The sequence below is a fragment of the Folsomia candida genome, unplaced genomic scaffold, assembly GCF_002217175.1.
Source record: "Folsomia candida strain VU population unplaced genomic scaffold, ASM221717v1 Fcan01_Sc008, whole genome shotgun sequence".
Taxonomy (NCBI): Eukaryota; Metazoa; Arthropoda; class Collembola; order Entomobryomorpha; family Isotomidae; genus Folsomia; species Folsomia candida.
In genome coordinates this window covers 4,158,351-4,175,014 of record NW_019091200.1, presented here as the reverse complement: position 1 = coordinate 4,175,014, position 16,664 = coordinate 4,158,351, and the positions used below count along the sequence as shown (strand labels likewise).

Below are 16,664 nucleotides of genomic sequence, written 5' to 3'. Positions count from 1 at the left end.
ATGTACGGGTTTATTGTAATTGTAAGGCAAGACAACTCACTTCGATCTGGGTAACCCACTAAAATCCGTGTTTCGACCTGTTTCGACAAGCTTAGAAAGATTGTATAGGAAAATCAGGTTACAAATCAATGTATGAGGAAATTTATATAGATCACGGGCGTCTTTTTATTTAAATTTTGTAAAATAATTCGACTAAACTTGTCTAGTTTACTGGAATACAAGAGTTCGAGCGGACTTCCTCTAAGATATGCAAATTAAAATTTTTTGTATAGTTCGGAAAAAATTGGATATAAAAACAGGTCAATTATTGTACTACTTCTATCTGCATGAAAAGCTATTTCCTACGTTTTATAATTACACGATTTTCTGTGAACAATTTTAGTGGTCATTAAGCCATAACGCGATACAAATTACCCGGGTAGTAGAGATGAAATAATGCAGTGTTATATCCAGTATTATCTGATTTATTGAAATCGCATACAATTTGTCTTTAATTTCTTAACGGATGCCTCTCTTCAAATTGGCCTGATTCACAATCCTTGCACTTTTCGACTTGATTTCCTGCCGGCCCGGAACCTTGGAGTCAACGAGGTCATCATCCTCGTCCGACTCTTCGGACACATGTGGCGTCCCGACCCGGATGAGGCGGTTTTGGTGAGAAGGTTGTTTGACATAGGCCGTGTAATTCTTTTCGGGATAAGTTCCATCAAACAATGCCTCCAACTCGGCATTTCCATCCACTATCTTTTGCAACTTGTTCGAAATCAGCTTCATATTTTGTCGCATGTCCTCATGAGTTCTGGACAAAAAGGAGTAAGTTATTTTTGGTGGAAAGTTAATTGGGATTAGGGTTTGAAATTGGGAAAATTCTACATTCAAAAATGTATATTACATATATCGAAATTATTTGTGCTGCTTGGGGAAAACGTGGGCCATGAGAAGGAAAAAAATTAAATTTTGAAATAGAATTATGCATAGATTTGTGAAATTTTTGACAACATATTGAACGAAATTTGTCCAAATTTTGAAATGTGAAGAACACATTTCTACAAATTTTCACAGTAATATACTTATCATTTCCTTATTCGTTAATTTACCTGTGCGCCGTTTTCTTCTTCCCTTCAGTCAACTGATCCAAGATAGACAACATTCCCAACCTTAGCCGTACTTGGACATCTCCTATGCGGTCCATTCTATGCATCATGAGCACATGTTTCTTCTGCGCCTCCTCGATCGAATTTTCATACTCGGTCTTGTTCCCATTGAAGCTGTAACATTAGGACAAAAATCGTTGGTTCCACGATTAGTAATCAAAGGTCAGATGTATGAAAGGTAACAAACTCACGTTTCCAATTGGGCCACTCCCGTGTAGCGGAAGTAATAGAGGATGAGTTGAAGCTGCGCTTTCTGCTTTAAAAATAGGTCACGAAGCCGCTGTTTTCCGTTCAATTCTTCGCGAAGTCTGACACCAATTGTGGCAACGGTTCGGAGTCTGAGAGGAAAAAGGAGACAATTTAATTCATAATTTTATTCTCATAATTTTCTCAAAGTCTAATCAAATTGGATGAATTTTATTGAAATCCAAGAGAAATTGTATGCATACAATTTTTGTAAAGTACAAAACAAAATTTGACAATTTTTTGAGCAATTATGTAAATATGCTTAAATTGCAAATTGTGTCTGCATTTTCTCTCAAAATTGCATTCTACTTATAAATTGTCGAATTTTGTTCCAAAAATTTTGCATACCTCAGCGGAATATGTGTCAAATCAGGTACTCTCATAATTTCCACCAGACGCCGCGCCCTTCCCTGATACTCCTCGACCTCTGCTCTCTTGTAGCGCAAGATGTCCGACACTTCACCGCCCATTTGCCCCGGGTTTAGCACCGTCGACGACACATCGGTCCGGATTTTCGCCTGGTGTTGCTTTGCAGGTGCGCGTTGATTTTCTTCCAAAATCTTTTCGACAGCTTTTTTCATCTTGGCCATTTGGATTCGGCGACGTTTCCGGTTCTCTGAGGCTTCTTTTTCCGTCAGAACGAGGTTTTTATACGTTTCGTTTCGAAACTGTGAATCAAATTGAGACCAAGCTTAGAAATTGAACAATGAAGTTTCTTAAAAAATGACACATTTTGAACCACTTGTTAAAAATGATCAATTTTACGTATATTCTCCAGAACATTAATTTTCCCCATTTATCATGGATCACTTACATAAATCGCGTCGTCCAACATGGTTTCCAACCCGGCCAATTCGTTCTTCAAGATACGGAGTCCACTCTCCATATTTTTTAAGAGGGAGGTGTACTTGCCACGTTCGGACAAGAGTTGGAACTTTATGTGGACGTATTTCGAGTGGATGATGAACGCGGTTTCACGTTTTACTATAAAATTAAGGTACATATACAATTTTTTTAAATAAATATTTTCAATGATTCGAGCAATATCTTCGAGCAATTAATAAACTACGGTCATGTTTATAATTCTTCTAAATATCCTATAAAATGTCGTTCACATTTCTTGTCAACTAAAAAAGTTTGACAAGATACCCAACAGCGTCACCACACTTTTAAAAATTTTGGCCAAATTGTGTACTCCAATCGGGTGTCTTCAGCTCTGGTAATTTTACACTATTTTTGCAAGTGCTTACATTTTTGTGATGAAATTTTCAACTCATTATTGAAATTTAAAACAATCTCTAGATTTCTTAACAGTACTTACGTAATTTAACATCGAGTTATGAGCAGAAATAAAGGTATGAAGAATTCTGCCTACAACCATTGGCCAGGCTAATTTGAAATTCAATGTGTTCATGTTATCATATTTGCTCACTTCTAAAAATCACCAGAAATGAGCAGAAATAACGTTATGAAGAATTATGCATACATACAAATACAATTGGCCAGGCTAATTCAAGATTGAAATTCAATGTGTTCATGCTACCAAATTTCCTCCATGTAAGATGAGATTTTCGACTTTGTCTTTGCGTGTAGAATGGACATGAACAATTTTTTTGTGAAATTCCAACACAAGTGACGATTTAGAAGATTTGGAGTTTTTCTTTGGATTATTTTCAGGTGGGCCGATCCTGACTGTACTGCAATGCCAGGCCGACCCGTGGACGGGCGGAAGCAAGCTTCACGACCCCATCCCAGTTCCAAAAATCAGTTTAATATACTGGAAAGTCAATGACTTTCGTATCAGATATTAAGCTGATAAGAACAGATACTACACTTTGATCTTAGCCAAAAGGCCGAGAAGCGATACCCATTCAATCCAACTCTCCGGCTCCCCATGTCAGAAAAGTGTGGAGCCAAACGGGGGCGAGTTTCCCGCTAAAAAAATTACACACTATTGTTAAAGCTAGGGTCTAAATTTGCTATTTTTTAGGTCCTACTTATCACTAACTTTCACCTTATGCATTAAAATTTTCTAATTATTTAGTTACTAGTTGTAAAAAATCTGATTTAAATTTAACCTTTCTGTGCCTCGATGTGACACTCCAACCTGTTGAAACTGCCGACAGCCTCCAATTCCCAGGGGAGGGTGCCAGGTCGAGGCCACTTTTGAATCACCTGTTAATTCATAAAAACTTAATTCCCAAAATAGCAATTCAATAAATTAATAATTCAATAAAATATCGGTCTAATTAATTTTTGTAAATTTTAATGTCTCACTCACCGTCACCATTTGTTCTGATTCCTCCAATCGTTTCCTCTTGTCCTTCAACCGGTCGAGCATCCCGTTCAGCAGTTTCGCCATGTCGAACAGTTTGTCGTCCAACCACGGAATGGCGATCGATGGCGTCTTGTTCGTCATAGCGAGTTGAAATTCTCGATGGCTGTGAAATCAGGACACAAAATTTTTGGTATAAAAGTATAAAAAATGTGACTTGAAATTATTCAGTTTACGTTCTCAACGCATTCTGCACCGCATTTTGTTCCGAATGAATCGCGTCCATGAGCTTTTGCCGAAGTTCTTTCGTCTCATGGGACAGTTCTTGGACGTAGGAGGACGCTCCTTGGTTCGACTCATTGAGGTCATCACGTAACGCTTTGTTGTACCGTTCTGGAAACCACAAAATTAAGAAAGGTACTGATTTTTATCGCCGATGCAAATTTCAGCATGGATTTATGGTAAAAATTGCGAAAATCGTATAATACACAAATATTTGCAAAATAAGAACGAGATGTATTACCCTTCAATGAGATTTTGGCCCTCAAATTTTCAATCTGATCCTGAATAGGGATCGCTTCCTCATAAATTTCTTCATGCTTTCCTTGCTTTTCTGGTTTTGGGATGGGACGCCCACATGTTGCTTGAGTTTTGCCAAACCACGCCATAATTATGAATGATAGTTATTCTGTCAGAGGTTTTAATTTACAAAAAAAGTGGCAAAAATTTCCTTAAAGTTTCTGACTTTTACAAACAAACTAGTGAAAAATGCAGTTTCCTACAAGAAACCGGGACCGGAAATAGGCCAGAGAAAATCGGGAACAAAACGGGAATACCTGAAAATTAAGTTTGCATGATTTCAAAAATTTTGGTTTGTTGTTTAGTAACAATTTTAGCTTTTTTCAGCAACTCGAACATTTTTGCATGTAATCAGCGTTCATTACAGGACCAGCATGAATGTCTAGAACGCCTAAAAAGAACACGACATTGTTTTCATACAAAATATTTTATTCATGTTCATTGCATATTTAATTAACAGAGAATATATCATCATAATAATAAAAAGCGTGGCGGTGACAGGAAGAGAAATTGCGTGACATAGGAAACTGAATCAAAGTCTAATTTTGCGAACATAACCAATATTTTTGCGAAAATCTTGGCACATATCTTTTTTTATCGAGAGATAGTGATTCCAAGCTTCGAATTATTCACGTCAGCTTTGTAAAGTTGTAAAATGTGCAAAATGAAGAGCAACTATTTACTTGCTCTAATGTATCAAATTTTTGCAAAATTGCATAAACTCATTTTGTTTGGCACTAAACTTTACAAGATTTATAATGTTACAATATTTTCGTGAATAGGCTGTCTAAAATTCAAAATAAATCGTTCGCATGTCTGCATAAATTAGCGTGCATAGTTAAGTGTTATGCATTGCTATTTAACGTGAATGACTACTACAAGTACCATTTTCGCAGTAAAATAGCTTCTCAAAAGTTAGTTACTAAATTTATGTCGCTATTTTTCTAATTAATTTATGACTACCTTTTCTAGTCTGTTCTGACTACAAAATTGGTAACGACGATACAAATCCATCGTAGGTTAAGATTCGAATTCCTGATTCTTTATCTTCTGGTTCTGATTGATTGCATATTTCAAATCACAATAGTATATTTTTTGTATATCCTGATTTATGTATGTATACACAGCAAGAGGGAAGCGATGATAAGATAGATAGAAGACCCTGCCTTTCATTTTGGTTAAATGTTTAGATTGGTCATTAATACATAGTTGTTTTTGTCAACTAACTAACAAAGTTTTACATACAAAAAACAAATCAGATAAACGGATCGCAAACCAAAACACTTGGACGAAATTAGTAATACGCTTTGGATAACAAACAAACATCGGAGAGAAAAATGTCAAGATAATTAATACTAATTAATCCTGGCAGTTGCTTAATTAACAGTTTTGCATAATTGCAATCAAACGTATTAAGTACAAAAATCGTAAAAATAACAAACGGATGGATAACTAACGATTAAAGGAAACAGTACAGATTTTCAGATTCTATAAATTGAGATTCCTGTAAATAATTCCAACAAATTCTCACAAAATTACATAAACCATTACAATTAATCAACGAATTCATAAAAAATTTGAGATTTATACAATTCTTTGGGCGTGGGAAGCACGTAAGTTGTGTAAATTAATTTCAACAATTCAGTAAAACGGTCCAAAAATTATGTCTTCTTCCGCACCGAACCGGGTCCCTCGGAGGATGCCTCATATCAAAAGAGTCGCTTCTCATAGTTGTACAATCCATGCACCCCACCCTCCAATTGTGCAGATGTCGTTCGGCGCTCGAACCGTAGTTTTCCATTGTAAGTAAAGTCTCGAAGTTCAAACAAACTTCGGACGCCCATGTCCTGACATCCGTGTCGAATCCCACTTTCGAGGTAGGGCAGGAAGCGAAGAACGGAGCCCTTGAATGAAACAATACATATTTTCAAGTTTCGTAAATTCATTTATATTGGATTGGATTCATTCAAATTCATATTTTTTTACCTTGTCGACAATAGAGCCCGACACGCCCTGCGCCACCATCATGCGGTCTCCTTCAGAGTGGAAGTAGCGGTTCATGGCTGCAGAGGTACCTGGAAAAGATGCACAATTAAATTATTTGGTTTAATTTAAGACGCCCTTGTTATGGCTATCATTGAATTTGTTATTAAAGATGTATATCAATGTGTAAAATAATGAGCATATCTTATTTTAATTAATTTTAAAAATCTTACCCCCTTTACCCCCACTAGTTGACGAAGTAGCATCTTTCCTCTCCATCGCCTCAAGACTACCCATCCCACGATATTTTTTGAGACGGACCCCATCCGCGAAAAAGTACTCGCCCGGTGCTTCCGTTGTTCCTAATAAAAAAAATTATGAATCACATAATTCAGTAATTCACTAGATAAATATCTTTACTGTGAGTAATTAAATTAACTCACCAGCTAACATGGATCCCATCATGCACGTACTTGCCCCCAGAGACAGCGCCTTAATAATATGCCCCACACTTTGAATCCCACCATCCGCAATGATCGGGATTCCGAACTGAGCTGCGTATTTTGCAACGTTGTAAACAGCGGTAGCCTGTGCGCGCCCAACGGCCATGACCTCTTGCGTAATACAGATTGACCCGCTTCCCATCCCAACACGAAGCCCGTCCGCACCAGCATCAATTAGATTCTTTGCTTGAGACGTAGTCTAAAGGAAATAAATAACATTTAGCACTTTATCATTATAATTAAAAACAAAAATTTTAAGATCTATATATAAATGTATATTTGTTACCACAACGTTTCCTGCGACAATGTCAAGATTTGGGTATTTCGCTTTTATGAACCTGTTACAGAAGTAAATAAGTAGTGTGAAATATTGAATTATTGAAACCATATGCAAAACTAATACATCTTCAAGTTACAGACAACGAAATCCTTACAAATCTGTACAACGTTAGGGCTTACTTTATCATTTCAATCTGATACGACGAATTTCCTTGTGAAGAATCCAACACGACCACATCCACCCCAGCCGCAACCAACCCCTCTAACCTCTCTCGATCCGACTCCCTCGTCCCAATTGCTGCGCCAACGATCAATTGTTTATTCGCATCTTTCGATGCGTTCGGAAAACTTCTAGCCTTTTTCAAATCCGTTCTAGCAATAAGTGCGACCAATTCGTAGTCCTCATTCACAATCGGGAGTTTGCCCTTCTTAGACTTCTCCATGATGTGGTTTGCCTCTGCCAATTTGACATTTGCTCCCGCTGTGACAAGGTCAGTTGACATGACTTCGTCAAGAGTGACGTTCATTCGTCCTTCAAAGAAATCAATGTCCCTCGATGTCACAATCCCCATCAGTTTTCCGCCCAATTTTCCATTTTCTGTGATTGGAGTGCCCGAAAAACCGTACTGCTTTTTTATAGCGAAAACATCACGCACCGTGTGTGACGGGGATAGGACGACAGGGTCGCGGATGAAACCATGCTTGTATTTCTTCACTTTCAGAACTTCCTGCGCTTGGAATTCGGGAGTGCAGTTGTGGTGGATGATTCCTGAAAAGATTTAAATCAGAATATTTTTAAAAACTTGAAGAAAATTATTGTACAAAAAGCTTATCACATTTTTTACCCACCGATTCCACCAGACAGCGACATGGCGATGGCCATTTCCGACTCGGTCACAGTGTCCATGGGGGACGATCTACATAATATTCAACAATTAATTGTAAGTATTACAACAAATCTCAATCGCTACATTAAACAATTATTTATTATGTTACACGAGGGGACAGTTGAGTCCGATATTTCGCGTCAACTTGGCGTGAAGAGTGACTTCGTTCGGGATGAAGTCGATGTATCCGGGGAGGATGATGAAGTCGTTGTACGTCAACCCCTCCTTGTTGCGGAACATGTCGGCGCAGGAAACCCCATCAACGAGGTCACCACCACTGTCGCCACTGGAGGAAGAATTATTACATCCTTCCGACTCTCCGTTCATTTTACAGGTACCGTTCATCCTTGTAGCGTGCGGAATTTTGAAGGGCTGGTGATGTAGTGTTTTCTGCAAGGATGTAAAACAAGTTATTAATTTTTGCAAGGCCTTTTTGCATATACATACATGTGAAGTCGTAAATAGTTAAAAATAATATGTTGAACCACTGGTAACATTTTTTTGAAAACATATGAGTCATCAAATTTTACAAAATTTGTTTTTTAAAAACATTTTGCAACAAGTTTAAGATCGACATTTGGTTAGCATAACGCATTAAAAATGAACTGTTTACAATTTTCATTGCCAATATTAACGAGATCATTGGCTTGGCATTTACCATTACCAGACACCCAAACCAAACCACTACTGCCTAAGGATAAGAACGTTAAACTTCTTGGCAAGTGTCCACCTCCAAGTTAGTTAAGAGTTAACTAATAAAAATGAAAACGTATGAAATGCACCGACCTTTCATATGCTAACGACACCACCCGTTTTTTTAAAGAACGGTTTGGTGTGAATTCTTTATCTGCTTAACTTAACTCATACCACGTTAACTTCTTTGTCACTTGCATAGTTAAAATTAAAATGACTCCCTAAAAGATTACTGAACTTTAAGTTGTTTAACAGTTAAAAGTGGACGAATTATATGAGGAAAGTTCAATAAATTCCCCAATTTTTATGCAACTTGACCCATTCAGCGACGAGAAAATAACATAATTCTAATTTCTTAACATTAATTACTAGCGTATAAGCCCGTCTTCCACCGGGCGACGGGCTTATTTGATTTTCATGAAAATTAAGTGGTATTTCAAAATTCCACCGAATTATTTTTGTATTGTATCTATATTATTAGCTGGAAATGTCGGTTGACAACGGAAGTGAAACCTTCACCACTTTCACTTCCGTCACGGAAAATTACTTTCACTTCCGTTGCAGACAAACATTTCCAGCTTATAATTAATTATAGCTAATTGAACTCCTTACGAAAGTATTATTATTTCAAATGAAATGAAGTATTTTCATAAAAAATTACATGACTGACTACCATAGCTTCTCTCAATACTATCAAACATTTAAGATAAGTCCATCTTATCACTTACCCACTACGACGTCCAACAATGAGAAGAAAGAAATAAAAATCGTCGAATTAACCGACGGAGTAATAATTAATTAATAGTTAAACTAAACCCGCAATAAAATTAACCCAAATTGTCAATCTCTTCACTCTTTTTTCTCTCTCCAGCACAAAACAAACTATCACAATGGCAAAATACGAGGAAAAGATAAGTCCAGTAGTCTTATCTTTTCGATGAGATGAAATAATAAGTTAATACTTTTTAATTGGAGCAGCAGTTACGAAAAACGTGCTCGCGAGGAGAGCGTGGAAACGGAATGCGAAGCTACCCGCTCACTCCAGAGACGTCATCAAGTCTCAGACTGGGATAAAATGTGAGACGATAAGCGGTTATCGTGGTTATCTTTATTATTTTGTCGGCTGAAAGATATTAATATTTGTAGGTTATCGTGTCCTATTTGTATTTTATACACGTGCGGGTTAGATTATCCGGTGAACATGATGTATCTGAATTTAATGGGTTTTTGCACATTTTAGCGTCAGAAAACAAGTTTTATAATCTGCAAGATTCAGATTTTTAAAAATAAAGGTTTGATGTCGTCTATCATCTACTTATATATTCAAAAATAGCTTGCCAAATTATCATTAATTTGGTAAAATAAAATATTAGCGATCAAAATTAATCCGCGGTTGAAGCTTAACCTTACTGAGCCAAAATTGCAATGTTAACATTTACAACTTTAATTACAAATTAAGCGAATTTAAAATTGCTTGAAATCCAAGAATCTGCAGCAATTAGTCTAGGTACTTACTTTTCTTTCAAAGTAAATACTAAATAATAATGAATAAATGTTAAATATTTTCATAGAAAAAATGCACTTGTATTAATTAATTAGCATGATTCATAATTGAATTAACCCAATTTCATATAAGCTCCCATATCCATGAAATTTCCCAATTACATACAAGGCAAAGGTGAAATATATGTAGTTCACCGGAATTAGATTTGGCTTTATTACTGTATTCGTGCCGGGAAGCCACCTTGCTAACGAGGACGAGATACATTAATTTCTCAATAACAAAAGTACACAGTCTGGTCTCGAACATTGTCCTCTATCGAGTACAACTAAAGTGAAGCAATTTGCTTTCTCCACGAAATTAACGACGAGTGCAGTATCACGGAAAACTTGATAGGTTTCGAGATCTACGTCTTTCTACGATCAATACACAAAAGGCATGCTCACGTCAAGTGATTATAACCCATTTTGGGTAAAACTATTTATAAGAATAGATGAATTTTACAAAATTTTAGTTTTTCATATTTTAACCAAGTCAGAGGTTGTGCATCGTGTCTGCCTGTTGGGTTTCTTTGTGATAAATTTCGTAAAACTTATTCAGCACAAATGTTAAAATGTTAGGTTTATCTTTATGTATGTGTCAAATGAGGAATCAATCGATCGAAATTTTATGAAGTATTTCACCAAGCCTTACTAAATCGGACCTACATATTTATGTGCATCCCTGTATGATTAATTGCAAAAATTGTGGGGATCTGCTCAAAATGTGAAATTTACTGTGCATGCAAAATTTAGTTAGCACAGTGCGTATGTATAAAATGTTATTGTAATGTAATATGCAAGTGAGTACACCCAATTTTCTTGGCACTAGAATTACCCCCGAGAAATTGATACGAAAACCTCTCAGACTTGCAATCAATTTCTAAGTTTATTTTAGTGGATTCCAATTGATCCAAATTCAGTAATTCGGTCGTTTCATGCACATGAGAATTCATTCTCCAAAAATAAGACTTTATCTATTTGTGAGTTATATATCCGACAAGTTAATTAATATTATGCAAATTTACTAATGGTAAAAAACATGTTGATGTTACTAGAACGAATTTTACTAATTAAATCTAAGGCTAAAAAATTATTAAAGAATCTTAGTGATTTATACATAAGAACATGTATGACTGCATAAGAAAATGTAATATAGGTATTGTTGGAAACTTGGGAAAATTTAGCAATTTCACAAAATAAAATTTAAAAAATGGTAGGATTTGAACCCTGTATGCATAAATTTTTACAAGTAATACTAAACTATATTAAGAAATTTGATTTTGATTAGTGGGTTCAGTAGGTAATTTAATAGGTAATCTTCATCCAAAGCATTATTTACCGTTTAAATGGATTTACAAAAATCTTAGGAATTAAATTATAAAGTTTTTTGTAGAAAAACAATACTTTAGTTTAAAAAAATCTGTAAAAATCCAAAGAAGGATGTAATATTCTGATGGATAGAGTTAACAAATTGATATCAAACTTATATTATTACGCGATAAAAAATTATGACTTATGACTTACATTTACTAGACCTCATTTATAACAATTAGTAAAAGAGGAACATAAAAATTAAGTACATACCTAATTAACACCCCTGCTTATCAAACCGTGTCGAGATAAGATGTCACTCAATAAACTATACAAACTTTCTTTCTCTTATTAAACAAACTTTCTCGAGAGAAAGTATTGTTACATGCAGACAACTAGGAAATCTCAAGTAGCCACCTTTCACCTTTTTCCCTCAACCAGACTCAACCAGAGACTGTCAGCAGAGCCAACTCAACCAAACCAAAGTCTGACCAGAAAATCTGTCTCAATCTGGACGCGATTCAGATTGTATCACTCTAAATAATATTGTAACCAAATTTTCGAAATGTGACGCATCAGTGTCAATTTTTTATCGAACGGTAACAAGAATTGTACACAAAATTATTTCATATTCTCCAAAGAGAAATTTGTTCCAGCGTAATAAGCAATTAATTTTTGTGAACTATTGAATTTGCATATTCTTTCGGTTTAAATTTTGTTACCACGTTGTTTAGAGTGATGTGGAACTACACGAACAATTGCTTCTTAGAATTAGAGCATCATCACTAAACAAAACGAACCGGATTTAATCAGATATTTTATGACGACGCATATTCACCTTTTAACACTGCATTTATTTATTACCTACATATTTTCTGGAGTTTGGGATTTTGATAAGTTCAGAAAAACAGAATTTAACAAACAACGATTTTAGATAACAAAAAATTTAGTTAATCCTTGAAAAACAATAATGTATGTAACTTTTTATTGATACCCATAAAAAATGTGGTCCAATTTACAGATGCACTGCAGCCTACTAAAAAACTCAGGCATGTCTGGTTGTATGAAATTAAAAAAAACGTGTTCAATGCACACAACTAAAAGTAAACGTAATGCCGTCTGTAAGCAATTAAATATTTAGTTTTCTAATCAGAAGAAAAATGAGATGCTGGTTGTTCAATTGAGTATTGAATATTTTATTACATATTTTTGTAGACAGACTTCCAGACAAAGAGTAATTAAGTAATATATTGGGCATAATAAATCCTGGAAATTATGGACCATAATTTATGGTTCATATTGTATAATTAATTGTACAGAAGAAGATGAATTCCAAGTTGAGGAGTTTTACTAACGACGTCGAAATATGACAATTCAATCCATCATGTCATAAAATTTATGTAAGTCTCTCAACCAGGAATTAGGAATTATATTTGTAATCGCACCCACTTATTGTCAGTATCTTTCAAACACAGAATGTAAATTATATTGATAACAATTATACTAATTTCGATACACACAATACAAAATTAAAATTCTACTAGAAAATGTCAAGTAATTAGTTCTCAACATTTTATTAGTACTTATACTACTGATAAGCTGTTACTGACATTAAAAATTAATTAGTTTCAATAATAATTACTAAGAAGATATCCAATCTATATTTGTATCTAATACATTTTAAACCAAGTAACAATTTTGGTTTATCGACTTTTAAAGCCGAATTTCTCATAAAATGTACACTCTTACCAATTTTAAATATATATCCATACGCAAACTTCAAGCCGTATTTTTTGCATTCTTCTTTTAAAAATACAACCGGACTTATTATCATGATTTGATTCAACCTTGACCCATATATCTAAAATCATGCACCACTGAATGTCTATATCTGTACATGGCGATATTGCAATCAACGGTGAAATATGGTTCACCGTTTGATTTGATTTGCCCATTATTTCCGACAGGGGCAGGGAAGCCAACTTGCTAACTAGGACGAGATACATAAGACCCATTAATTTCTCAACAACAAGTGCAGGTCACATTGCATCAAATCATATCATGAAAGTGGAACCAGGTGGTCGTGTTCTGGACGAACATTGTCCTATCTGTATTAAGGACAACTAAAATGAAGCAATTTGCTTTCTCCACAAAATGACGACGCGTGCAACGTCACGGAAAACGTTTATAAGTTTCGAGATCTATGTATGTTTGTCTCTATATACGATCAATAATAATGTTGTTAATAGGCGCACTCACGTAACTTTATATTCAAAATTATTCCAAAAACGACAGAGGTAATGAATTTTTATTCAAAAGTGGTAAATCGTAAACAGTTCATAAGATTCCATCCAGACATTCAACGCATCATTAAATATGTACATACGATAGATGAATATGTAATGCATGAAAAATATGTATTCATTTCATACACTGGATTTAATCACTAATTGGTTTTTTAATGGGTGAAAAATTACAATTAACAATAGAGCAATTTAGTTAAGCAATTATGTTCTGATAACGAAATTATAGCATACAGTAAACAACTTTACTTGACCATTGTCAGTATTAAATAGTTTTTCTAGTGTTATTTAGCCAATAAAAAATGTTAAGTGGGACTTGACTGGATAAATACAGTCTTAAAAATAAGTATATGAAAGCAATAAAAATATATATGCTCTCGAGTTACATACATGTAAAGACTTTGCTATAAATAAAATACCATGATCATTTTACACATTTTTACAGACAGAATGTAATTAAATCTGTATTGAGTTTCACTCCTTCTCAATGTGTAATTTGAAGTACGTACTTAATGTATTATTTCCAAATTATTTTTACATGTGCAAAAATCTGACTTGAGAAAATGCAAGTTTACTGGTTGTATTATTACATAATAGCAGGCAAAATCTCTAATTACTGGATTACAGAAAACATTTACGAAGTGTTTGCAAATAATAAAATAAAATAATAAATTATGCTAATTTCCAATCATATTTAAGTGATGTTAAAAATAGGTCCTTTGTACTGATATAATCACGAATTTATGACATATCCAACGTTATATTTAGTTATAATGATTGCTGCATAAATTCTGAAATTCATGATTCGTCCAAATTTGGCATTAAATGACATTTTCTAGCCAGATTAGAAATATGTATATTATGAAACTCCAATGCAATAAAAGCAACTGATTAAAATCGCACAACGTGAATAGATATGTATGAAATTGAGTCGTGTCACTGTCAATCCTCATTACAAAAATGTTTCTTCAATCAAATTAATGTCACACGAAAAATGTATTTACGTTTCCGAAAATTAGAATAAAAGGTTCCCGAGAAATAAACTTAATTAGATAAAGTCTCCAATATGTCAATCTGTCATTTCATTATAAATTTCTCCAGAAAATTGACAATTTTCCAATCAATTAAGGCCAATTATCAAAATTACTCCGACCAAGAGCAGATAATTTCATCAATAAATAACTCAAACGCCACTAAATTTTCAACTACATACATACATGCATACGTCAAACGTCTCGTTTTCAGAAACCAAAATTAGAAAATATTTACAAAATATTGACAAACAACTAAATATGAATTATCCACATCTCCAAATAATTTCGTTATGATTAATTGTTATCACTTAATTATCCGAGTTAACTCATACTAGCGTGCAAATTTCAATCCCCAGCCAAATTAGTGAAGCGATCGTCCTCATCGTCATCTTGACCGTCTCCCGGAGGCGTGAGAACGACTCTCCGCTCCGAAAATTGTATCGTTTGTCGTAACACTGTGGCTGGTCGGTTTGTCGCCAAACCACTGCTGCTAGTCGACGACGCGAATGATGCGGACGCTGGGGCAGGTACACTCCTTCCTATCGGTACAGTTCCGATGAGGACGGGAACACGTCCTTCGAGAACGGCCGACTTGATAATTTTCCCAAATGTGGTGGCAATCACTTTAATCTGGATATGAAGCTGACTTTTGACCTCCTCTTAAATATCTTATTAAATTACCAATAAATTACCATAATTCCGTACTGCGGCTGAACTAAGGCGCATCCACCCAGTTGGGTGGGAGGGACTTCCGGTACGGAAATTGAACCATCGATTGTCGCAGAATTTCGTGGATGGACAGGTTTACATTTTATTTTGGAGAGGCGTGCCCCCTCTTTGAACGGTTCGGAACCTTTCGAGTGATATGTGGTCACCTACATTTATGTATATGACTCAGAATAAATTACATATTATTGATTACGGTGACATCCGATTGTCCAAGGTCACAAGTAGTCACAACACTCACCTGGCAAAAGTAGACTCTAATTTTCTTCAAATAGCAGTGACTATGATTTACAACCTCCAAACAGAAATTGATGTCGTCCAAGGGAACAAAAATCCGGCTCGGGAGTGACAAAACTGCATCCACGGTTCCCCACCCCCACCAAAACGTTTTCGACATATTGAACTTCCCAGGACGCGCCCAATCTCGTGGGACCATGTTCAAATCCAAAACGGCACCGATCTAGAAGAATTTAGTCAAATTTATTAACTGGATTATCTGTAAATGCTTTTTTTGCATAATGCTAACATTCAGGTCGAGTCTTATCCGATGATCGGGCGCCCACGATTTCGGATAAGCTACTTCCGCCCAGTACTCCACCTTCCCATGGTCACTCTTAAAGGATTGTGGTAAACCGACAGGAAATCGGAAACTGAATCCATATTCTGACCTTCCCGGCCTTATCTCGCGGTTATCCACGCCTCCCTCTACTCAGATAACACAATATTGTTACAATGATAATCACTACTTTACCCTATCTTAACTACCTTTGTTTTGCAAGGTTATCCTCTCCTCAAAGTAGACCTCGCTGTCACAAGTGGTCACCAAATATTGCCGATAATGACCCACATTCTTCCGTTGCTCTTTCCAATGCGACTCTGCCCGGCCGGTAAATTTTATGGTCAAATCTGCACACACAAAAAATTCATGTAATAAAAATTGCATGAAATTTGAAAAAAATGGGAAATTTTCCCCCAAAATTTTTTACCTTGTCCCAAAATTTTGCTGTTTGGTGACTTGTTCTCAATAATGACGCTTCCTGTGATGAGATCACCCCCAAAATACTTTTGGGCAGGGTCCCACCCCTCAATTTCTATCGAGACACCCATCCAATCCACCTGTGAATTCTCGCCACTACAAATGCGATGCCT

General features: G+C 35.5%; 4 protein-coding genes and 1 non-coding gene across 8 annotated transcripts; all 5 read right to left on the bottom strand.

The window, feature by feature from the left end:
- Nucleotides 1-436: 436 nt before the first annotated feature.
- LOC110853448 lies at nt 437-3,275 on the bottom strand. Of its 3 annotated transcripts, none has more exons than XM_035854604.1 (6): nt 2,722-3,275; nt 2,215-2,384; nt 1,749-2,068; nt 1,346-1,492; nt 1,098-1,268; nt 437-799 (listed from the first exon to the last, which is right to left on the bottom strand). In XM_035854604.1, exons 2-6 carry the CDS (start codon nt 2,284-2,286, stop codon nt 499-501), a joined length of 1,011 nt encoding a protein of 336 aa, XP_035710497.1. In that variant the 5' UTR covers nt 2,287-2,384; nt 2,722-3,275; the 3' UTR covers nt 437-498. The 3 variants fall into 3 exon arrangements, with proteins under 3 accessions (XP_035710497.1, XP_035710499.1, XP_021957410.2); XM_035854606.1 differs by having other exon boundaries at nt 2,944-3,275; XM_022101718.2 differs by having other exon boundaries at nt 2,215-3,275.
- On the bottom strand, nt 3,073-3,265 carry LOC118436502. Its single transcript, XR_004835508.1, has one exon. It is a non-coding gene; the product is annotated as a U2 spliceosomal RNA (small nuclear RNA).
- Nucleotides 3,077-4,343, bottom strand: LOC110853275. The gene is made up of 4 exons (XM_022101527.2): nt 4,199-4,343; nt 3,912-4,068; nt 3,682-3,841; nt 3,077-3,575 (listed from the first exon to the last, which is right to left on the bottom strand). Exons 1-4 carry the CDS (start codon nt 4,341-4,343, stop codon nt 3,474-3,476), a joined length of 564 nt encoding a protein of 187 aa, XP_021957219.1. The 3' UTR covers nt 3,077-3,473.
- Nucleotides 4,344-4,662: 319 nt separating this feature from the next.
- On the bottom strand, nt 4,663-11,870 carry LOC110853127 (inosine-5'-monophosphate dehydrogenase). 2 transcript variants are annotated; one of them, XM_022101370.2, is made up of 9 exons: nt 11,726-11,870; nt 8,016-8,296; nt 7,869-7,936; nt 7,200-7,788; nt 7,027-7,078; nt 6,681-6,939; nt 6,471-6,599; nt 6,241-6,329; nt 4,663-6,158 (listed from the first exon to the last, which is right to left on the bottom strand). In XM_022101370.2, exons 2-9 carry the CDS (start codon nt 8,249-8,251, stop codon nt 5,964-5,966), a joined length of 1,617 nt encoding a protein of 538 aa, XP_021957062.1. In that variant the 5' UTR covers nt 8,252-8,296; nt 11,726-11,870; the 3' UTR covers nt 4,663-5,963. The 2 variants fall into 2 exon arrangements, with proteins under 2 accessions (XP_021957062.1, XP_021957061.1); XM_022101369.2 differs by lacking the exon at nt 11,726-11,870 and adding an exon at nt 9,328-9,612.
- On the bottom strand, nt 11,726-16,649 carry LOC110853274 (arrestin domain-containing protein 17). Its single transcript, XM_035854248.1, has 6 exons — nt 16,502-16,649; nt 16,281-16,421; nt 16,042-16,220; nt 15,757-15,975; nt 15,482-15,664; nt 11,726-15,419 (listed from the first exon to the last, which is right to left on the bottom strand). The coding sequence occupies exons 1-6, from the start codon at nt 16,620-16,622 to the stop codon at nt 15,135-15,137; spliced, it is 1,128 nt and encodes a 375-aa protein (XP_035710141.1). The 5' UTR covers nt 16,623-16,649; the 3' UTR covers nt 11,726-15,134.
- Nucleotides 16,650-16,664: the final 15 nt, after the last annotated feature.